This window comes from Bos mutus, chromosome 11, assembly GCF_027580195.1.
Source record: "Bos mutus isolate GX-2022 chromosome 11, NWIPB_WYAK_1.1, whole genome shotgun sequence".
Taxonomy (NCBI): Eukaryota; Metazoa; Chordata; class Mammalia; order Artiodactyla; family Bovidae; genus Bos; species Bos mutus.
In genome coordinates, this window is record NC_091627.1 from 73853805 (window position 1) to 73876784 (window position 22980).

Consider the following 22980-nt stretch of genomic DNA (forward strand, 5'->3'; position numbering starts at 1 on the left):
CCTCAGGAACTTTTCATTCTTTCATTTCCCTGGGATTATTTCTCGATTATTTGGAGGTAGAAGACTTCCACTGTTCCAATATTCTGGGAATAGAGAGAGATTGCACAAGAGCTAGTCTCAAATAATCTATACTCACAGCATAGGTGCTGACTGACTTGCTACTCACCATCTGTATTCTTTGTGTGCATAACCTCCTCAGTGTTAGTCTCTTAGTCGAGTCTGACTCTTTGTGACCTCTAAGGACTGTACCCTGCCAGGTTCCTCTGTCCATGGAATTCTCCAGGTAAGAATACTGGAGTGACTTGCCATGCCTTCCTCCAGGCATCTTCCGGACCCAGGGATCAAACCTGGGTCTCCTGCATTGCAAGAGGATTCTTTACTGTCTGCACCACCCAGACCAGCCCTTTTCTGCTCTTCCCTATGCTACTCTGGGAATTGTTCTGTTGCTTCCATACCATGTGGGATATAGAAAGCTCTGTGAGGTTACCTAAGCTCTCAGCATGTCTAAATCTACCCTGCAGCTTTTTCTTCTTGAAGATTACACTGCTGCTTCTGGGTTCTCTTGAGGAAATGCCACTGATCATTATTACTTTCCTCAGCCTACTTGAGGTTTTGACACCCACCAGACCTCACATCAGAACACTGCTCCTGCTGCTGCTAAGTCACTTCAGTCGTGTCCGACTCTGTGCGACCCATAGACGGCGGCCCACCAGGCTCCGCTGTCCCTGGGATTCTCCAGGCAAGAACACTGGAGTGGGTTGCCATTTCCTTCTCCAATGCATGAAGGTGAAAAGGGAAAGTGAAGTTGCTCAGTCGTGTCCAACTCTCAGCGACCCCATGGACTGCAGCCTACGAGGCTCCTCCGTCCATGGGATTTTCCTGGCAAGAGTACTGGAGTGGGGTGCCATTGCCTTCTCCACATCAGAATACTATGTCCTCTTTTTGGGAATGACTATGTTCACACTTCTTCTCCAACTTTCTCTCCTGCTTGCCCACATGAGGGACAGGAAAGCTTTACTCATCTCATGTAATTGCCATTATATTCTATTTCAATCCTTTAAAAGCCTTGAATTTTAAGGATCAAATACATAAGCACAACTTCTTTATGTCTTTGGTTTCTGATCCATATCCCTTCTTTGAAGTAAGTAAAACACAATCACTTGAAATGTGGGAGAAAAGACTAAGAGAAAGGAAACATGGAAGAAAAAATCATGTATTTCAAAGGTAGTATCCTGTTTTAGACCAAAAGCATGGTATCCTTTAATATTAGGAATCTTGGTTAATAATTAATAGGTGTTTTCTTCTATTTAGGAAGTAGCAAAAGTAAACACACCCAGTACCGTCAGTACAAATCATGGAGGATCTATGGCATCCTATTTAGTACTTTGAGCTTTAGTTAGTGGGTCAGGGACCTAAGTTCTCAGTTTTTATGGCTCAATGACTTTAAACAAGCTCAATTTACTCATCAATACAACCCAGGAATATTCTATGTGTTGCTTTTTACCCTACTTACCAAGATAGCTTATTACTGTTCTGTGGATGGTGACAGGAGACACAGTTTCTGGGTCAGACACCAAGGCTTTTATTACTCATGACTCAGCAACCAGAGTGAGCATCAGCGAGTAGTTCTCCTCACTCCCAGGTCTTATGAAAACAATACAAAGGGGCCTGGAAAACATTAAGAATGTAGGAGTTCTGTGTTACAGTGGGAGACGGTATCAGGTGTCATGAGAGTTAAATAAAATGGTTAAGGTGAGACAGAAAATTCAAATGACAATGCAAACTCAAAGAACTAATTAGCTAAATAGAATATGTTACCAGGACTTAAAAACATGAGTAGTATATCAAGGAAATTTGTGGTGACCCTCCTTATGTTTTGCACTGATTAAGTGTCTACTAGAGTCAGTTAGTTATATCTACTCAATGCTATCCAGATAGGGTGATAGAAAGGAATAGAATCAAACTTGAATTACAATCTCTTTTTTTAAAGTAGTAGTTCATTAAATTCGGAAGTCTCAAACCTAGAGACATGAAGATGAGAAAGCAAAGCAAAATGTCCCACTAGAAACTGTAATAAAATTGGGGAAAAGTTATTGATGCTTTGTTAAATGATCCCAAAACAGCTTAATGAATTCAAAGTGGTGCACCTTTACCTAAAAATAAATAAATAAATACTTGAAAAGGGGTGGAATTTTCAGGTATATACAGTCTACTATGGGATTGAGTTGGTGAATAAGATAGGTACAAGCAAGGATAATAGATTTAAGCATAATAGAAAAGACAATTTTAGACATTAGACATTTAGAATTTGTTGAGCTTCTAGTTAACAGAAAAACCTAGAATTCTCTAAGCAGAAGGTAGATTTGATAATAATAGCACCTTCTAACATCTACTACATGTTTTCATTCTGATGCTCTCCATTATTTTACCTTTTAATCCTCACACAGTCCTATAGGATACACTTTATTGTTCCCATTTAAGAAATGAGGTTATTAACTATCAGAGAATTTTTTTTTTTTTAAGTGCTCAAAGCCATGGAGTTGGTAAATAATGACTTCGATTTTAATTCAGGGGCCTCTTCATGGCCCGTGTTCATTCCATTTGGCCACACTGTATTAATTAGTTTTCTGTGGAACTAGCTTCTAGAAATTTCTTCTAGTGCTGATGTATTAGTCAAACACTTCTACTGTTTTCTACTTTTAAGAAAATAGTTATCAATTTTATTAATTTTGAAAATTAATTTAGTGAAAAATAAACCTTACTATTTATTTTTCCTGTCCTACTGTTGGTTAAACTCAATGACAAATTACTTTTGTGACCCAAATTTTTGTCTTCCCACAGGTGACTTGTATATAGGAGGAGTGGCCAAAGAAACGTACAAATCATTGCCAAAGCTCGTCCATGCCAAGGAGGGCTTTCAAGGCTGCCTGGCATCGGTTGATCTAAATGGGCGGCTTCCAGACCTCATCTCAGATGCTCTTTTCTGCAATGGACAGATTGAGAGAGGATGTGAAGGTATTAGATCTTCGTTATTACACTCAAAATAATTCTAATTCCACCTATAAATGAGAACAGATCTCTCCGGCCAGCAAAATTTTCATTTCTGACAAATGGCCAAATCTCTATTTAAGGCTTAAAAAATCCTTATTCATCCCATACATCTTAAATTTTCTGGACAGTTTGCAAACCTACACTAATGCTCAATAAATTTAAAATTGGAGCTATATCTATGGATCTTGATTTTTCTACTTTGCATTCCATAGTTCATCTCATTAGCGTGATAATCAGCTCTGCAATGCTTGCTTTATAGCATTTAATAGATACTCCATTTGAACTAGAAAAACATATTTATTCCAGCAAATGTTAATCAACTTGAGACTGTTTTTTTTTTTTTTTTGAAATCTACATTCAGTAAGACCCAACAAGAAAATAACATTCAGACATTCATTCTCAAGTCACTATATGATTTGTGTCTACATGACAGCACAAGTGTCTCCCATATATTTTGTTTGTTTTAGCAAAAATTGGTTTCTTCTATTCCCCAAGGTTAATATTCCACATTTCAGAAATGTGCTCAAGTATCTTTCTGTTCTTTTGTGTTCTCTATCAGACTAAGATCTGTAGGAGTACTTTTTGATTGCTGCTTTCATTTTAGATAATTTTCACTTCAACACCTCAGATTGTTTGAGCCATCTCTCCCTCCATAAATGCAATTTAATCACATTATCCTGAATTTTGTAGCTCTGAATGTGTTGCTGCTTCTCCTTTAATGTTGAATACAGTTCGGGCCATTTTGAAAATTTTAGATTCATAATGAAATTTCACATGGGAGAAATGAAAGAAGACATGTGAATTCCTGTCCCCCAGAAGCTTATGAATCATTTCTTCTCAGCCAAAATAATGCTATTAGGTTTAGTAACTACCTACGTACATATACATTTTTTATTTGAAAATACATTTTTTTCCCTCTTTGCAGCATATATTTTCCTGAAAAGTCCAGTGAAATTCAAACTGTTTTAATCATGCCAGAGAATAAGGTTATTTAATTGAAATCTTTGATGAATTAATTTTTAATGTTTTGCCATATTTCTTTATTTCATATTTTGTAATAACACACTTTTGTAAAACAAAAAGAAACTGTGTTTTGTTCTTTCATTAATTTAAAAAAGGAAGTAAAATTGTTAAGTGAATAAATTCTCTCTAGTGGATGAATACAGAAATGTGAGACATAACTTTGATCCTTGGAGGTGATCTAATAATTGAAGATATATGTATTTTTTTAAGTTACTACAAACTCTTCTGAAAATATTTTTCAAAAATAGGCCTTTCTACAAGTTGCTTGATGACTTCTCACCTATAAAGAGATGGTGGGAGCAGACAGACAGAGACACATTCACAGCTAAACACTCAAAAGATAGAAAAACAGACACACACACATGACCTCCCACCACTGGCACATGATTGAGTGGGTGAGTGGGAGGGAAAACTAATGAGAAACGTATTGAGAAAGTGTATTTACAATAAAATTTGGTGTTATTTTCCATCATAATCTAATGAGCAAATTGGTTAATATGATTGATTGGAATCCTCTTGAGTAATTGTAAACTATGGTTTGAACATCTGAAATCATTCAGTAAATTATATCATTGTTTCCTTCCTTACTTTATCTAGTTTGCTTTAATATCTGAGCTTTAATAACCCTCACCCTCTCTTAACCCCTTTTCCTTTATTTTTAAAATGTTGACATGTTCCTGCCTTCCTGCCTTAATATTTCCCTATTTTTTTTGCTCCAACATCAAGATTAACAGTTTTTAATTTATGAGTATTTCTGTTCTCTGTGGTCCCTAGGAATAATCTCAGATGTGCCTGTCATTGGTTTTTCATGATCAATTTCTAGATATTCTAGAATTATTTCTCTAAAGATGATTGTCTTAAGGGGTTTTGAGTTCAAATCACATCAGAATCACTAAACCCCCATATTAATATTAACAGAAATAGTATAAATTTGACATCACTTAATAATATCTTCCCATGATTTTCCACCATGTCCACCCAACAAGACCAACACATTTCTAAGCTTTTTTCATGTGAGAAGCCATTGGTTTTCTCATAATAATCACTTGCTGCCTTTCTCTCTAACTTATTTCAATGAGTAGTAGTTGATTTTATTTACACGACACGTGTTAGCTTGCAGATGGAGCTTACATTGTCCTTTTCCCTTTACATTAATGTTTCTCAACCTGAGCAAGTATTAAAAGCACCTGGAGAATTGTTAAAACCCATGTCACTTGACAATACCCTCAAAGTTTCTGGTTCAGTAGATCTAGGATGGGACCCTAGAACTTATGTTTCTAGCAAGTTTCTAACTTATGCTGATGCTTTTGGCCTTACAACAAACTCTGAAAATTACTGCCTGGAAAGGCATAGAGACTGGCAATGCACCAATAATCAGACTCAATTAAGCTCAATACTGAGTCAAGATAACTTCTGTACATGGAGTCAGTGAAACAGCTTTTGGACATGTGCATTGACTCATAACATTCAACTCTTGAACTGCATTATAAGCTCCAGAAATGCTTCATTATTAAAGCTACCATTGATCAAGCACTGATAACAATGTTTACATATATGCAATTTCATTTAATTCTCAAGACTCTAACAGCTAGGTATTATTGGATTATTTTAAAGGAGTAAATTGAGCCTTGAGGCTTTCCTGGAGACTCAGTGGTAAAGAATCTGCTTGCCAATACAGGAGATGCAGGTTCCATCCCTGGGTCAGGAAGAGCCCCTGGAGAAGAAAATGGCAATCTACTCCAGTATTCTTGCCTGGGAAAACCCATGGACAGAGGAGCCTGGCAGGCTACGGTCCATGGAGTGGCAAAAGAGTCAGACATGACTTAGTGACTGAACTAAAAAACAATTTGAGCCTTACATATGTAACGTGATCTTCCTAATGTCACACAGCAAGTAAGCGGATATGGAAGCTTTGAGCCCAACTTTGTCTTATTTGAAATCCCAGACACCTAAGCACCTTTTTCTATTGTTTCTTTGGTTTCCAGACATTGTCGTTTACCTTCACTTTCCTTTCCTTTTCAAAAATATCCTTATTTTCAAACACTTAGTACAAAAGTCTTTGTGGCTTGCTCCCAGTTTTATTCAGTGATAAAATAGAAAGAACATTATAAAACTAAAAAGAAAAATTCAGGGCTTTGTCTCATGCAAATGCCTGTCAGTGTTTAAATATTGTTCTAGAAGGTGAGTTCTTTGAAAAATGTGACTTGTCAGGCATAGGCCTGAATTCTCTTGTAACACCTGAAAATATAAAAAACTGTTGTGATAATAAAAACATAATAATAAAGCATATCTTTATGCTCACATAAAGACTTGGCAGACACTCTGAGTGGCTGCTGTACAATATGGAGAGGCAGGTTATTTTTCAAAATTGCAGCTTTACCATTTTTAGAGTTTAGCATTATTTTGCAATTCTATTTCTGATAATTTTTACAAAAACAAAAAGATAAAAGCAAAAGCATGGCTCCTCGTCAGTTCTTGTTCCTGTTCTTTTCTTCTGCTGAGCAAGTCAGGGGAACAGTATTGTTGATAACACAGCCCCTGACCTAAGCTGGGCTTGTGCTCAGGAAAGACTGCACTACGGAATACTGCTTTGAGATTTTATTTTTTTTTTTAACAACCATTAATTATTTTTCAGTCTTTAGTACCATGGAATAAAGATCTTACCTCTCACAGACTGGAAAAAAACAACAAAAACTGAGCAATTTAGTGATCCTTGGTTCTTTGATATAATAAGTGAGAAAAACTAACTATTATTATTATTAAAAGCAACTATTATTTTTATTATTATTACTATACTGATTATGATTATGATGATACAATTAGTAGTTACAATACTATGATTTCTAAATTTGTGAATATTCATGTAGTTTAGGCTACATTCAATACATTTTATGAAGAATACCATGACTCAGAATTTCTAATAAAAATATATTTGTAAGGAGGATGTTTAAAATTGGCATTTATTAAAACATCAGTTTGTACAAAATCTAATTACAGATAGCTCTCATGTATTCACTAGAGCAGTTACCTCAAAGGCTGTCAGTGTTAATAGCATCTAATTAGTCTGGTATCTATTTTTGTGTTTTCATAAAACCTAAAATTATGTTTGCTAGAAAATATCTTCAGTTTGTACTCTAAAGGTATTGAGGTAGATGTTATTCCCTTTCCACCCATCTCTAAGATAACCCTTATTAGTGAGGTTCTTCTGTATTAAATATTCACAGGGCAGTTTGTGAGAGTTGAAGACAGTTATAAAGATAGGGAAAATATAGATGTAACTCTGAGACCTGTAAGCAATAAATACCTCGTCTGGTAAAAGCAAAGATAAATACTCCACCTTGCAATCTTGTAAAGGAATTTTCTTGATGGGGAATTATATTGCAATTTGCTTCTTCCCTTCTTTACTTTTTCTTTCATCTACTCTAAATGATGTTGTCTACATTTGGATAGTTTGATCTCACTGTAAGGTCCAAGTGTCGGCAGAGAATGGCTGTCATTGGTTTTAAACTTTAACTGCAATAGCAAGAGAAAAGACCCAGAGGGGGAAAAAAATAGAAAGGGTCTGATAATGACTATCGTATACATTGTATCTACACATGATAAGTGGGCTGCATGCTTCAGCTAAGCAGTGCAGTCATTCTGGCAATGCATTCATATCTATCCAAGAGAGGAAAACATGCAAAAGCCCTGTTAATTTTCCTTCATTACATGTCATTGGCTCAATTAACCATTTTATGAATACATATGTAGTGAAATTCTAATCAATTATCGCTTTCTCATTTTTGGCTTCTCTTAAGATTTATGGCTGTTAATTATTAATTTGTTTGCTCTACATAGCATTTCTCTCCCCCTTTACAGCAGCATGCTTTTTTGAATCTTCTGTGTTTGCCCATTTCAGTATTGCTTACTAACATTTAATATATTTTGCTTTTTTTTTTTTTTTTTTGCTGACAAAGTTGCATTGATGAAAGCTGACTTGCAAGGTAGATAGCCCTGTGTGTATGAAACAAGACTGAAACCCCATAATACACAGTGGAAACCTCAAAATAACATACCTTATATTTTTGCAGTAACCATTATTTGGGTATAGATTTAATTTTTCCCTTCTTGAATGCTGTGTAAGAAATTTTATTTTGTAGCATAGTTTGCATAAAGGCTTTCAGTCTTGAATATGTTTGTAGAGTGATTACATTTAATGCTTTGATCATTCTTTTCAGTTCTTTGTTTTTCAGTGTTCTAGTTATGATTCTTTAGAAATAGACTAGCATTTTTTTTCTTGTATGTTAAATGGGGGCATGTCATTTATACAGTTTTTAATTTTATGTTTGATTGCATGAAATTGTTAAAGCATGTGAATTGATACTTGCCAACATACCTATCCAAAACACCAACAGTCATAACTTTATTCATAGTTTCTGCAGGAAAACTTCTAGAAACTTGCAGGACATTTTTGCACAACTCTCTTCAGTTTTTTTTTTTTACCAATCTTTATCTCAGTTTCATGAAAGTTGTAATCTCCATCTCTCATGGTGTCTCTCCCCATTGGTTAGAAGTTAAGGAGATCCATGCATTTTTCTAAAATCCAAACAGTGAGAGAGTTATTGAAGATGGAATGAGATTACCTGCTACCATAATCATACTGGAAGCTATGTGCTTGCTTTTACTATTTGTTGGTTTAGTTGACTATTATAACGTATTTTGTCCTATATTTGAAATTCCAGAAAACCTTCATATGACAGCTTCTCTGTTCCTAATTCAGGTGTGTGAACTAGAACTTTCCAGACTAGTTTGGTCGTGTAATTTGAGGTGTTGGCAACTACTGTGTGTGACCTTGCTCATGTGTAACACATTTTTGACTTTTTTAAAGAACCCAAGTTTCTTTTGGATTGTTTTTCAGGGCCTAGCACAACCTGCCAGGAGGACTCGTGTTCCAACCAAGGTGTGTGCTTGCAGCAGTGGGATGGCTTCAGCTGTGACTGTAGCATGACTTCCTTCAGCGGACCGCTCTGCAATGACCGTAAGTACCTGCGTGTGTACTGATGCTTGTCTTTGCTTCCAGATACTACTTGATACCCCAGTCTAAAGCTAAGAGTCTTTATATTATTCATGAATAAGTTCAATGGTTGTAACCAGGAGAAGCATTTGATCCTACAGAAAGAACAGTTTTGAAATACTAAAGTATTGATCAAGGATGCCATTCGCCAAAATCTGTGATAATGGTTGATCCTTTGGTCTTTGACTCTTTGTTGGAATTTTTTGAACTGCTAGTGAATACCCTGTTGAAAATAATTTTTCCTTTGTTTTATATGACACTTCTTCCCTAATTTTTGAAAGAGCCTTCATGTTGGTTTCTATTAAGTAATATTTAATTTCATAAGATTATATCTTGAGAGCTGGAATTTTAGTGAATTAACAGGTCTTGTTATTTTTTTCTCTCTCTACATCTTTTCAAGCCCACACTATCTAAGTTAACAGACAGATGTTTAAACTTTGTCCTTCAATTATTCTCCCTTATATTTTAGCCACTTGTGTTTGTGTTGTTTCCCCTTCAGTCTCACAATATAAGCATGGTAAAGAAACACAGCATTCACAATATATTATGGAATATCTGTGAAAGCCTAATTTATGTGATAGCAGTCTGAATTTTGAGACCAAACTAACTGGCGTATGAGATGAAGTTCTGCTTCTTAACTTTCCAATAAGTACTGCTTTACAGTACTTCATCAATATGATAAAAGGGTTTCCTACAAATCATGGCATTCTGCTCTATTGAGAAAATATATCTGACAAAGCCTTCTGTTGTAAAATAGAGTTCCATACTTATGTTGTAAATGCTACTACATTTAAGAAAAGCTCTAGGATGGGATGATGGGAGAGCAGGTGAGATGATTGAAGGTTTGGGCTTCCAAGTTAAAGCTGAGTTTGAGTATGGATTTAAAGAAAGACTAGAGTCTGTTCATTTTGACCTTTATATATTTGAGACTGTTCATGTCAGTAGATATGTGTATGTGTTGAAGATGGAGTCAAACTAAAATATGTTATTGAACTGAGTTGTTGTAGCCCAGCAGTATAGCACAATTTCCTAGCCATTTTTACATCTCCTATCTGACAGTGAATATAGGAAGAACAAGCGACTAATACAAAGTAAACAGTACTTGGAGGAGGCATGTAAAGATCACACCACAACAGGAGAACTATTTAGTCTTCATCCTACCAGTGACCCCTTCAATTACAAGAATTACAAGAAACCTGAAGCCACAGGCATATATACTAACCATTACACATTTGCAAACACTGTATTTCAAAAAATCAAATCACTCCTACAAACATTAAGCCACATTTGGAGTTATATAAATAACCTTATGTAAAGACTCAATAATTACTTATATGTACCTAGAGTAAAGCAAATCAAAGAATCTATGTATCCTTTTAATAAACACATGTTTGGATATAAATAGAACAGTAACTTCTTTCAGTTGCTCCTGCCCCAGAGAAAATAAAACCAGCTTACTTTCAAGGACAAACAGAAGACTGATAATTTGCTGTGATTTCATTATGATGGTTTAAAAACACTAAATATGATCCTGACACATGTAGCTGAGTGCTTTTTTTTTTTTTTTCATGGAACCATTTTGCATTTTGCCAAAGAATTTATCTGCCAAATTTTGTGCTTAGTTTCCATGTTTTACACAATGGTTGTCTCTCGGTTGTGTCAGATTGTGTATCCTCGTATATGAGTTAAGTATAAAGAATTTAATTTTCTCTGTTTATCTGCTAGTTGTTGCTGTTGTTAGTCACTCAGCCGTGTCTGACTCTTTGAAACACCATGAACTGTAGTCTGCCAGGCTTCTCTGTCCATGGAATTTCCCAGGCAAGAATAATGAAGTGGGTTGCCATTTCTGTCTCCAGTGTATTTACTAGACATTTCCTAAAGGAATATCGAGATCCTTCCTTAAGTATCATGCTGTCTTCAGGTCATTTTTTACAGAAAATTATTTGAATGCTGCTCTTGGGTGATAGTAGTGGTGATGACAATGATAAGGCTATTTGTTATTTTCTTGTAAATAAGGTAACTGTCATTCAATAAATAGGTCTCCTGATATGCCTTTTGCACAAATCAGCATTAAAATGACTTTGGAGGGCTCTCAGAATACATGCATTTTGATTAAATCATTACCTCTTTGTGGGTTTTCTGGGAATGTGAAATAGTTTTCCTGGTTTATACATTGGTGTTTTGGTGGTGAGGTTATGTGGGTACAGATCAATATTTAAAAGCAAATCTTATTTTCATATCTATTTGTAGAAGTTGTCACTATTATACATTAGTGACAGTTATCCTGAAGACATGCAGTTAACAAGCAACAAATGTGGTATGTCGCAGTTTCTTCACTCTTTAAACTGATCAAAATAAACCTTATCTCTGCATCTCACTGCTTTTCTTTAAGTTGTACACATAAGCCAAGTGTGATTCCATTTTAACAAGCTCCTTTTCTGTATAGAGGATGACTTTTAATTTTTAAATAAAGCAAAATATGACATTTTGTTTCTTAATGAAATTTTCTTCTCCAGTTTAGATATTTATCCTTAATTTCTGTGACTGTAGCTGTCAACTGCGTGGAAAACAAACAAATTAAAAAAAGAATGGAAAATGGAAAGAAAACTATTTTTTAAGGAGAGAGAAAGAACACAGCACATTGCAAATGAGATTCCCCCACTCCAATCCCCCACAGACCTTACAAATGTCAGCTCTCTGATAAGTTTCATAGAGTTAGAGTAACTAGAAAAATTTATTTATGTTAGCCTGGAGACATAATTAACAATGGGATGATGGGAATACTTTTTTCCCTTGTAAGTGTAATCTTGGATAAATCATACTAATTAATGAAGTTAAAGGAATCTTTCAAAAAAAGTGGTACTTAGGCTAAGTGGTGCCAAAGGCTATTTTTAAAGAAAAGTGTTTGTGAAGCCCTATCTTTGCTGGAAAGTTGCCATCAAATAACCTACTCAATTGACAAAAATAATTGCTCTGAGGGTGTATGTGTTTGTGCATGTGTGTAGGGTGCTGCATGTACTCCTTAATTCTTCCATATCTATACCATATTTTCAGTTCAGTTCAGTCACTCAGTCGTGTCCGACTCTTTGTGACCCCATGAATTTGCAGCACACTCAGCTTCCCTGTCCATCACCAATTCCCAGAGTTCACTCAGACTCACGTCCATCAAGTCAGTGATGCCATCCAGCCATCTCATCCTCTGTCGTCCCCTTCTCCTCCTGCCCTCAATCCCTCCCAGCATCAGAGTCTTTTCCAATGAGTCAACTCTTCGCATGAGGTGGCTAAGTACTGGAGTTTCAGCTTTAGCATCATTCCTTCCAAAGAAATCCCAGGGCTGATCTCCTTTAGGATGGACTGGTTGGATCTCCTTGCAGTCCAAGGGACTCTGAAGAGTCTTCTCCAACACCACAGTTCAAAAGCATCAATTCTTCGGCACTCAGCTTTCTTCACAATCCAACTCTCACATCCATACATGACCACTGGAAAAACCATAGCCTTGACTAGACGGACCTTTGTAGGCAAAGTAGTCTCTGCTTTTCAATATGCTATGTAGGTTGGTCATAATTTTCCTTCCAAGGAGTAAGCGTCTTTTAATTTCATGGCTGCAGTCACCATCTGCAGTGATTTTGGAGCCCAGAAAAATAAAGTCTGCCACTGTTTCCACTGTTTCCCCATCTATTTCCCATGAAGTGATGGGACCAGATGCCATGATCTTCGTTTTCTGAATGTTGAGCTTTAAGCCAACTTTTTCACTCTCCTCTTTCTCCCCAATATAATTTTTCTGGCTCATTGTAGCAATATCTGGTTGAGTTTCCCCCTTCTCATCCCTCCCTCATCCAGTCCATCCTATGCCTCCAGTTTTGTTCTTTGTTCCTGTTCTCCCTAGTTTAAATATCGCCAGCTCTTTCTGACTCTCCTAAAAGAGAAAATGCTTTCCCCCCTTTGACCTCTATAGAGTTTTGTTTATGCTATTTTATTAGCCATCATTTCCTACCTTATAGTGACTTATATTTGGTCTTATCTCCCAGGAACAGTAATTCTTTTTGGGGCGGGAGGTGTGCTCAGCCCAGTGTTTTGCACCTATGTGCATGTTACATGTTACATGTACTGGTGATAGTAGTAACTCACTAAATCAATGTTGACTAGATGCGTGAATTTTCTGTAAGGATTTCTAGTATGTCCTCAGTGGCTGATGGTACTCTCTCCAAATTCACCAGTTTGGAGTTCACGAACCTCCATGGTCTGACCGTAGGTTTCATTTTTTATTCTTATCTATTGAAAAAAGCCTTGTCCATATGGCATGGTACTGCCAGTTAACCCACAGTTTTGAGCAACATTTCATTTTTCCCATTTCTTCACCATTGCTTATGCTAGTTTCTCCTCCTAGGGAATGTACCCATTCTACCTAAAATGCATTCCTTTCACTATATCTGCTTGAAGAAATGTAATTTCATTTTTTAATCTTTACCTAAACTGTTTCATTTCATGAAAACTTCTAGGTCCTCTGAGCTGGGTCTGCTTTCCCTCTTCTGAAATCTTAGAGCAACTGTTTTTTGCACTTATCACTTATGTTTGTGAACTTTCTCTTGGATGTAACTGCTCTCTGAGTGCATGCTGCATGCCAGATGCGTGTTAAGAGTTTACATTCACTGCATTAAATCTGCATATCACCTATCCGTGCTTGCGTGCACATCCACACCATCATCAGACCACTGTGCTACAATAATCCTTTTCTGTATCTTCCCTGTGGTTCAGAATAGAATGTAACCACACCAGCTAATTTAATGTCAGATTGGGGAAGATGAATATGGCTATGATCACACGGAAAATAGTGAACATAATAACACTGTCACATTACATTAGTATAGAAATGTTGTGTGCCAAATTACAGTTCAGCTTCAATGGTGCCTGTTACCATGAGGGATTAATACATCATAGTGCTGTTATTTTGGTGCTAGGAAGGTGTGGGCACTGCCATTAAAAGACTATTTTCAGAGTTCTAAACTTTGCCAAAAGAAAATCTTTCTGATAGGAATTTGTTGTATCTATTGTATGAGAATTAGAATTGTTCATTGAAAGATAAGAATGAAAAACATTTGTCTGTGACTTGTTACCATGACATTTTAAAATATCTTCAGATTTGTTTCTCACCTTCTTTTGTTCTTTGAAAAGAAAATCTAATACCCAGTATCTGAGCATCAATATCAGAACTACTGTAAATGAATCATAACATACATAAAAATAACTTGAATCAAAGTGACATTATTTCTCTCCCATGTAAAGCTGCCAGTAGTATTCAGCTGTGAGCTGATTTGCTACTGATGCCATTTATGGCTGAATAAAATTTAGCAATTAGCTGTGTCCACAACCAGATCCTCATTGTGAGTATGATGAATCTTATTAACCTTGAATCATTCAAGCATTTCTGTAATAAATGGCAGCCCAGAACTTGTTGAAAGCAATTCATAAGTAATATTTACTATAATGCTTTAGAAAAACTATCTAGTGCCAGACCTGTATTAGGTTAAACCATAAAGGATTAAAATATTGTTCATACTGAGTCAGAAAATGCAATAAAAGACAGAATAGGAAGCATAATGTATGATAGAGAAATGTATTATATAGTAGAAGTGCTATCTTCTGCTATTTTATATAAATTTATCTTTGTTCTTCTGGTTGGTAATAGACATCATAAAAGTAAATGCATAAAAAGAAGCATTAGTCTCTCTTCATATTGCAATTGGGTGATCAAATGACAGTTTTAAGTTGTATCTATATAAGAAAATTTAAGTGGGAAGAAAAGCCCCAAACAGTAGAGTGTAGACTATTTCTGTATTTAAATTACCCAGATTAATTCCCTATATTTTTCAGCAGCTGAATGATCCATGATTCTAAGCAGACTTTTTGCTCTGTGTAACTGGTGCCAATTTGGCCCCAGAAGTCAAAAAAGAAGGTCTAATTGTTGTTGTTGTTGTTTTTGGTTTGTTTGTTTTTTACCTCCGCTGAAGGTGAAATGAAAGTAAAAGTCACTCAGTTGTGTCTGACTCTTTGCGACCCCATGAGTCCATGGAATTCTCCAGGCCAGAATACTAGAGTGGGTAGCCTTTCCCTTCTCCAGGGGATCTTCCTAATGCAGGGATCAAAGCCAGGTCTCCCTCATTGCAGGTGAATTATTTACCAACCGAACGATCCGGGAGGCCTGTTACCTCTGCTAGTACTCTCTAAATTTTCTGGCTTGCTTTAAAATCTGACTTTGTGGACCTTGATTTGGCTCTTACATGGATGCTCTCCATCACAGGCCTTCTATAAATGCAAAGGTGGCCTTTGATGTGGTAATACTGTCATGTCCCACCAGGACCCACTGGATCTCCGCCTCATGGAGGGAAGTTTTCACCAGTCACCTTTGTTAACTATCCTTAAGGGTTTATGTGATTTGGGTTCTCACTCGGTGCTATTTCAGAGAATTCTGTGACCCTAGTCTTTGTCTGAATAATTTTCTTTTTGTGTGAGTGCATTTGGCTCAGGCAACACAGTGGGTGCAGAATCTAGGCTCGGGTGGGAGACTGCTTGAATCTGAGGTGCTCATTTCAAACTTAATTTCTTTGGGTTTTACTTTGGATTTTGCTTCCTCAGAATTGATGCACTAAAAACCCTTGTGAACAAACCAAAGATTTATCATGGCAAATTCTCATAAACCTGTAGATACCAAATAATTATAAACAATGAATAGTTTAATACTTATTTACTAACCAAGAAAGTCTGTGACGAGAGTAAAATGTTAGATAATTTTCCAACTTTATGGAATCTGATTATTGTAGGTAACTTTTTTTTTTTCTAGTTAATATTTTTTTAATTTTATTTTATTTTTAAACTTTACAATATTGTATTGGTTTTGCCAAATATCGAAATGAATCCACCACAGGTATACATGTGTTCATGTAGGTAACTTTTAAAAGGAGTATAAGATTAAAAAGAATAAGCTGAGTCATTGGAAAAGACCCTGATGCTGGGAAAGATTGAAGGCGGGAGGAGAAGGGGAAGACAGAGGATGATATGGTTGGATATGGATCACTGATTCAATGGACATGAGTTTGAGTGAACTCTGGGAGTTAGTGATAGACAGGGAGGCCTGGCATGCTGTAGTCCATGGGTTCACAAAGAGTCGGACACAACTGAGTGACTGAACTGAACTGAACTTGTGAAGTAGATATTTGATTAAAAAAATGAATAAAATTGTCACTGAATTTGGAAGGAAGTGGTTGGATCAGGCATAAGTTGTTTATGTAGTTTGTTCTTATGAATATATCTAAGTGCCTAAGAAGAACTACAAAATATTTTTATGTGGATCACACCAAGATATTTTAATGTGAATCACATAATAAGTAGCATATGCATATTATTTATATATTATAAGCCTTGTCTTTTCAATATTCACAAGATATTATTTTCACTTTATAAGTGAGGCTATCTAGGCTTTGGCAGTTTAAATATCTTCTTTATGCTAAAATGGCTAGTAATTTTCTTTTTTTTTTTTTGCTACCAATACCAATACAATTTTATTGGAATATGGAATGTAAACAGATGCTTTCAAACAAACAATCTAACCTTATAAAAATGTATGGCATTATTAAATAGTTAATAAAGAAATCCTAAAGTGTAATGTGGTGGTAGACACCTTGAGCTCTAGCCCAGTGTGAGAGGTCCCCACAATTGTGGCATGGCTCTGCAGCTGGGGTCAGGGGGCTGCGTGCAAACCATGTTGATAACAGGTCTCCAGAGTAACATCAGCCCCCATTTTTCAAATCTTCTTAAACAAAACACAGCTTCCTTTGCTTAACACGCAGGCTAGCACAATCTTTGACACTTGTCCTAGCAGCTCCACTACCTCCCCAAGTCCCGCGTATGTTGCTGTCTCTGGTCGCTTGGGTTATGGGTGGCCCTGCCCACGTAACGCCAGCCTCTGCATATGAGAAAGACTTTTCTTTGCCAACACATTCATGGATACCTATCAGAGCTCAAAAATGCAGATTACCCTGATTACAGAGGGAAACTGTTTCTCATGGGGATAAAAAGGGGTAAAGGGTAGGAAAGGAGGACTTTGCCTCCCCTGCCACCCAATTTGTCTTTCCTGAATAAATTCTAACAGGATGTTTTTATCCTCCCTCCCTTGGCTAGTAATTTTCACAGAGAAAATTTGAATGTAAGTTTGTCTAACTTCAAGCTCATATTCTTACCTGCACCTACAATTCTCCCCAGAAAGGGATAGATTCTGAAATTCCCCAGATGCAAAATTCCCCAGAGAAGTTGGTAATGACTGATACTTAACATTGTAAATTTTTTTTTCCCAACCTCATCTGACTCTTGATTCTTACATATAATGTTAAGCATTGTGTTGCATGAAACATGTTCTTCTCCTTAACTTCTCACTTCTGCTTCCAAAGACAAGTTAAAAATTCATAGCTGTTTAAAGCCTACTGTCATTAACTTTCAGTTCTGTTATAAAAAGATACTGATTATGAAATAGAGATGGGAATTTTCTGTGATGTTTCCGTGACAGCCTGGGTTTCTCAAAAATAATAATTTAATACTTGATAGTGAAGTCAGGCAAAATACTTCCCAAGCTTATTTTCTTTGACTCAGAGTCACAACGTATATTATGGGAAAGGAGGAGCAAAAATTCAGAATTGTGTTGATCACTGCATAGGTATCAAGTGTTTGATGATGATGATTACATCTCAGGTTTCTCTTTATGTGGTGTTAAGGTGGAAAGGAGGAAAAAAAAAATGAAGTCAGAGGTTAGCGGTGTAGTCTTTTAAGGTCTTTGAATGATTCACAGGTATGACATGAGAGAATGCATGAAGCCCAAACCATGGAAAGTGCTTACAGGATTAGTAGTCAAGATCAAAGCCTGCTTGTATTTGTAGGAAAGAGAAAGAAAGATTCTGAGGAAGTGTGCAAAGAAAGGTCATGATAAAAATAATGTTGTGCTTGCTTTAACGAATAATTTTAGTTGTAGGGAAAAAATATTACCATGAAGACAATACACCTAGTCCAGCAATCCTTTTTCCTTCCCGAAACAAAGTATTCTGTTTCTTTAATGAGATTTACTGTGGCAATTAAAATGTGTAGGGACCTTTTATGGGGAGGAATTATGGTCTGCTCTGTAGCTCGGTGCTCTTATACATCGTTACTTCTCTGGTAGCATTCTCCAGCAGCATAAAGTACAAAGGTGGTTTCAGGCTCTCGGTATTATGGAGTATATGATTTTAATGACCCTAATGATCTAGATTCACATCTCTCAGAAAATGACCTGTAGAGCCTGAGGCTTAATCTCCCCAGGATTTGGTAGATAGGAAGGTACAAAGGCGTTTCTTAACTTGAAATGATTTCAGAATGAAACAAGTTTCATAAAAGGATGAGTGGATGGATGTAGAAGGATGTTTAAAAAAAAAAATGGGTCGTGAACAGGGAGGAGGCTGTGTTTGTCAGAGAACAGTGGAAACTGTTTACGTAGGTGTGAATGCTTCTTATAAATGTATAACATATGACCCTTTAGGGAGAGAAACAGATGGAGTATGTAGCGGAAAATAAAGAATGCATTTTGCTGGGTTTCCTCACTCAAATGGTGCAGGGTGTATTTTAATATTTGGCATCTCCTGTTGGGAACCTTTCAAGGTCTCATCTGGATTCCAGCAGCTCAGGACAACACTGACATTGGGAACAGTGCTGGCTAAAAGCAAGCCTTTGAATATGATTGCAAAACTTATCCGGGTCATGACTTGATGCATAAATATCCTAGCTGTGTTTCTATGTCAAATCCTTGATGATCCCTCAAATGCCCACGAAGGAGTCCAGAATGAAGAATCTGGATTCATGAAGTCATCACACCCTCAGAGTAAAGCTGTGTTCTGAAACTGTGGGGTCCATCTTCCATGGCATCCATCACAAATCTGTTCTCCAAGGTCCTATTCAGGGCAAGTGCTCCATCTTACTAAATTAAAAACAGAACAGTGTCAAAGAAATATCATTTCCTCTCAGCCGCAGGAGACATCACAGAAGTAATTAAACTGGATTTTGGTGTGTCAGGCACATTCCTTTTATTGACAGTGACAATAATTCTGTAAATCAGAATTTGGAAGCCTTTTTTCAGTGTTGTTGAAGTGCGAAAGATGAAAACCTAAGGTTCTTAAAATTAAATCCCATGAAACTAAAATTGATCTATGGAGAACAGTCTGAGAGGCTGCTGTCTGAGTTGTGAAAGCAGTCTTGCTTCTGGAATCCAATGCCCGCAAGGTATGTGATTATGGTGATGATATATGTATATATAAACACTGAGTCCCTGAAACCCGTATTGATGTAAAACCAAATGGAGTAGGACTTCAGTGCAAGGTATTGTTTATGGTTTTAAGGTCACTGGGAAAATGCTGTCTCCATCACTCCAACATCTCCTTTGCTTATGTTGTTAGTAGGTTTTGTTGACATTCACTTCCCTAGCATTCTTGTAGTCTTTCACTCAACCTTTAAGGTTCTCCATAGTCTTGCTCAACAAACACAACTGTACAGGTGCCTCATATGCTCAGAAGCCAACTCTTTGATACCAACATGTATAGACACACAGCGTAGTCACTGACCATTCTCTGTGTGTTCACCTTCACTGAACGAGTCCCCCCTCAGACTGCCCACCTCCTCAACTTCCACTATGCCTAAGAAAATTCAGCCCATCAGAGTGAGCCAGCACACATCAAGTTTATCCAGAGTAGGACAGTCTTCACTTAGCAGGTGACTTATCAGCTTTTGAGTCTCCAGTTACTGTCTACCAGATATCTTTTTATGTGTCTATGCCTTTATTTCCCAGCTCTATTTCTCATCCCATTATTCTCTTTCTGGTATTATTTCTCACAGTAAATGTTCTGAAATGCTTGAAGCTTGGTTTCTTGAGGCCTCCATTAGTTACCTGATTTTTTAAAGACTATTTTCTTAGGGACGTTTTAGGTTCACAGCAAATTAAGAGGAAAGTACAGAGATTTCCTGTGTTCCCCGTCCCCACACAGGTATCACTTCCCCCATTACCAACAGCCCTCACCAGAGTGGTACGCTGATTACAATTAATGGACCTAGACACATCATAATCACCCAAAGTCTGTAATTTACAAGTTAACTGATGTGTGTGCCCATCCCTAAAGGTTTCTTTAAAAATACATATGTACATATCATATAATATCTGGCAGGGGTAAATACATTTTTCATTATCTTTATTCCTAATATTAGAGACTCTAATTCCACTCTAATGTGGAATTAGAGCCTTACATAGCCAGAAAGAAAGTGCTTTGAGTAAAGATGTGTCTGTCTGTCTGTCTGTCTAGGGGGATGTGGGTAAGTGTGTGTGTGTGTGTGTGTGTGTGTGTGTGTACAGATACCATGGAGGATGGATTTAAAAGCATCACTTTCTATTTTCTTCAAATTTTGCTGATGTCCTGATTGGTGTATTATCACATTAAATCTAACACATTTTGAGACCTTTAGTTGTTTCAAGAATTTTTTGTTCAATTTTATTTTTTCTCACTAATTAGCTGATACCTGCAGGAATAATCACATCATTATGAAATGCTACATTGCTTGTTTGATCTTTTCTAGCTCAACTTTACGATTTTGCAATATTGGAGCATTTTCCCAGCAATAACATAAGCTCTCTGTGAGGAAAATGATACTATTTTTCCTATAATAACATATCACTCATGTGCCCTGACTTAGTGAGTCCACCAGTGTCCTTGAAGAATTCTCTAAATGTTGCTTTTGCAACAGTTCTGGAAGAGTCCAGTCCCCATGTGATGTTATATAGATGGGATTCAAAATGTTCTCTTTTTCTTTTCATATTAAATATGATGAAGATAACATTTGTGTGATACAACTATACCAGGCACAAAAGAGTAACTTGGCTTTCTTGCTCTGGTTCAGTATTTTAGGAGAATTTACCTAATATCAGCTTAATAGGATAATCAACATTTTCTACCTCCCAGTCTTTGTAAACCACACAAGTCCATAGTGACAGCCTCAGAAACAGAACCTGCTTAGTTGTTGGAGAGGTGGAGAAAGGGTATAAAAAAATAAATTCCAAGAATACTAGAATGTGTCTACCAAAATAAAAAAGAAGGTTGTAAAATGAGCAGGCTGGACTAAATCAGTGGTTCCCAAAATGTGTTTCTTGGACCAACATTGTCAACACAACCTGTGAATTTGTTAGAAATAAATATTCCTACATTCCAGACCTCCTGAATTAGAAACTGTGGGATGGAGCTATATGAAATCTGTATCATAAGAGCCTCCAGGTAATTCTGATACACCCAAAATCTGAGAACTGCTAGACCAGATGATCTATAAATTCATCTTGTTGGTTCTATACTTTCCATATAACAAAAACTTTAACAGAATGGAGGAAGTTTGCCTGAAGAATTTTCATAAGTAAAGCGTCATGACTAGATTTAAGAGGTGATTTCAATACCATCTTAGATATTTCTTTCATGGTAATTTGAAAAAAATAACAAATTTTCATTTTTATTATTAACATCTTCATTGGGCTGGCAATCTTAAAAAATGTTTGAAAAGTTCCCATTCACACTATCATGCTATGAAAAATCAAGTTCAAATCAAAATTTTCCTTTCAATATGAGAAAAATGACTAAATCCAAGTGCATATCCTTCTATTAATAGTCTTTATGGTTTTTCAGAGTAATACTCTGATAATTTGTTTGGGCTAGAACCTATAAAATTATTCTTATCTGCATACATATTTTAGCCTAAAAGAAAGTTGAGTCAAGAAAATCATTGTCAAATATGCCATTCATATGAGATAGTATATTCTTCACATAGCATCCTTTTTCATTGCCTGAAATGTTCCACATCTTTACCTATCTTTTCCACTTGCTCATAAATGTGATCCCAACTCAGTACCCCAGATATGATTGCCCTTCTCATTAACAAAGATCTCGTATCTAGTAAGATCTACATTTTTCTTTTTTATCTTCACTCACAAAGAATGATTTATATGTGGGCCATTCCATCAAGATTCCAGTATATGACCTTGAACAAGTCCCTTGAGTTTGTGGGCCTCAATTTCCCCGTTATAAAATAAGAGATTAGGTTTGCCTGATCTTTAAGGTCCCTAGAGCTCCAAGAGTTTGTGATTCATTATCACTATATTCTTTCTCTTTTCCCAACCCTCAGACCTATTTTTACTCATGTTTAAGGCTCTTCTAGGACGCAGCCTACAGCTCAGTCACACAACACTAATCTTAAGCTATATTTTAGCCAAAGACCTTTCCTGCCAAGTCCTATAAAAAAGAAGAACTTAGGGAAAAAAATCTGATTAATGGGATGTCTTCCTCTTTGAAAAAGGAAACTTTGAATTAATCCTGAAACACAAGGCAAAGTCATCTGCTATTTGTTTCTTTCATGTTTGTATAGCTATTTATTTATAAATTCTTTTAGATATCTATTTTATCAACTTTGTTTTAAATTGAAAATTTTTTACTGATTCAGGGTCATGCCTGTGTACTTGCTTAGCTAAACACTAAATGTAATTATTTATAGTACTTCAATTGTTTTTAGTGGTTAAAAAAACCCAAGTGATTAGGGATGTATAATTATTAATATGATCAGAATACAGCAACTTATTGAACATTTACTATGTACTGGGTTTTTAAAATTTTTATTCTCCTACCATTCTCTCATAATAAGAATTATGACAGCTATTTTATAAAAGTTTTATCTAATGTAAAGAAGTATTCTCCTTATTAACATTCACATATTAATAAGATCAAGAATCTTGTCTCACTTAAATTTCCATGGTCTGCATC

General features: G+C 36.2%; 1 protein-coding gene across 1 annotated transcript in view; it reads left to right on the forward strand.

Moving 5' to 3' along the window:
- Positions 1–22980, forward strand: part of NRXN1 (neurexin 1) — a 1230870-nt gene that overhangs the window by 624813 nt on the left and 583077 nt on the right. Inside the window, exons 13-14 of the mRNA XM_070379598.1 lie at positions 2842–3015; positions 8972–9091. Coding sequence (XP_070235699.1) covers positions 2842–3015; positions 8972–9091 — 294 coding nt within the window. The remainder of the gene's footprint in view (positions 1–2841; positions 3016–8971; positions 9092–22980) is intronic.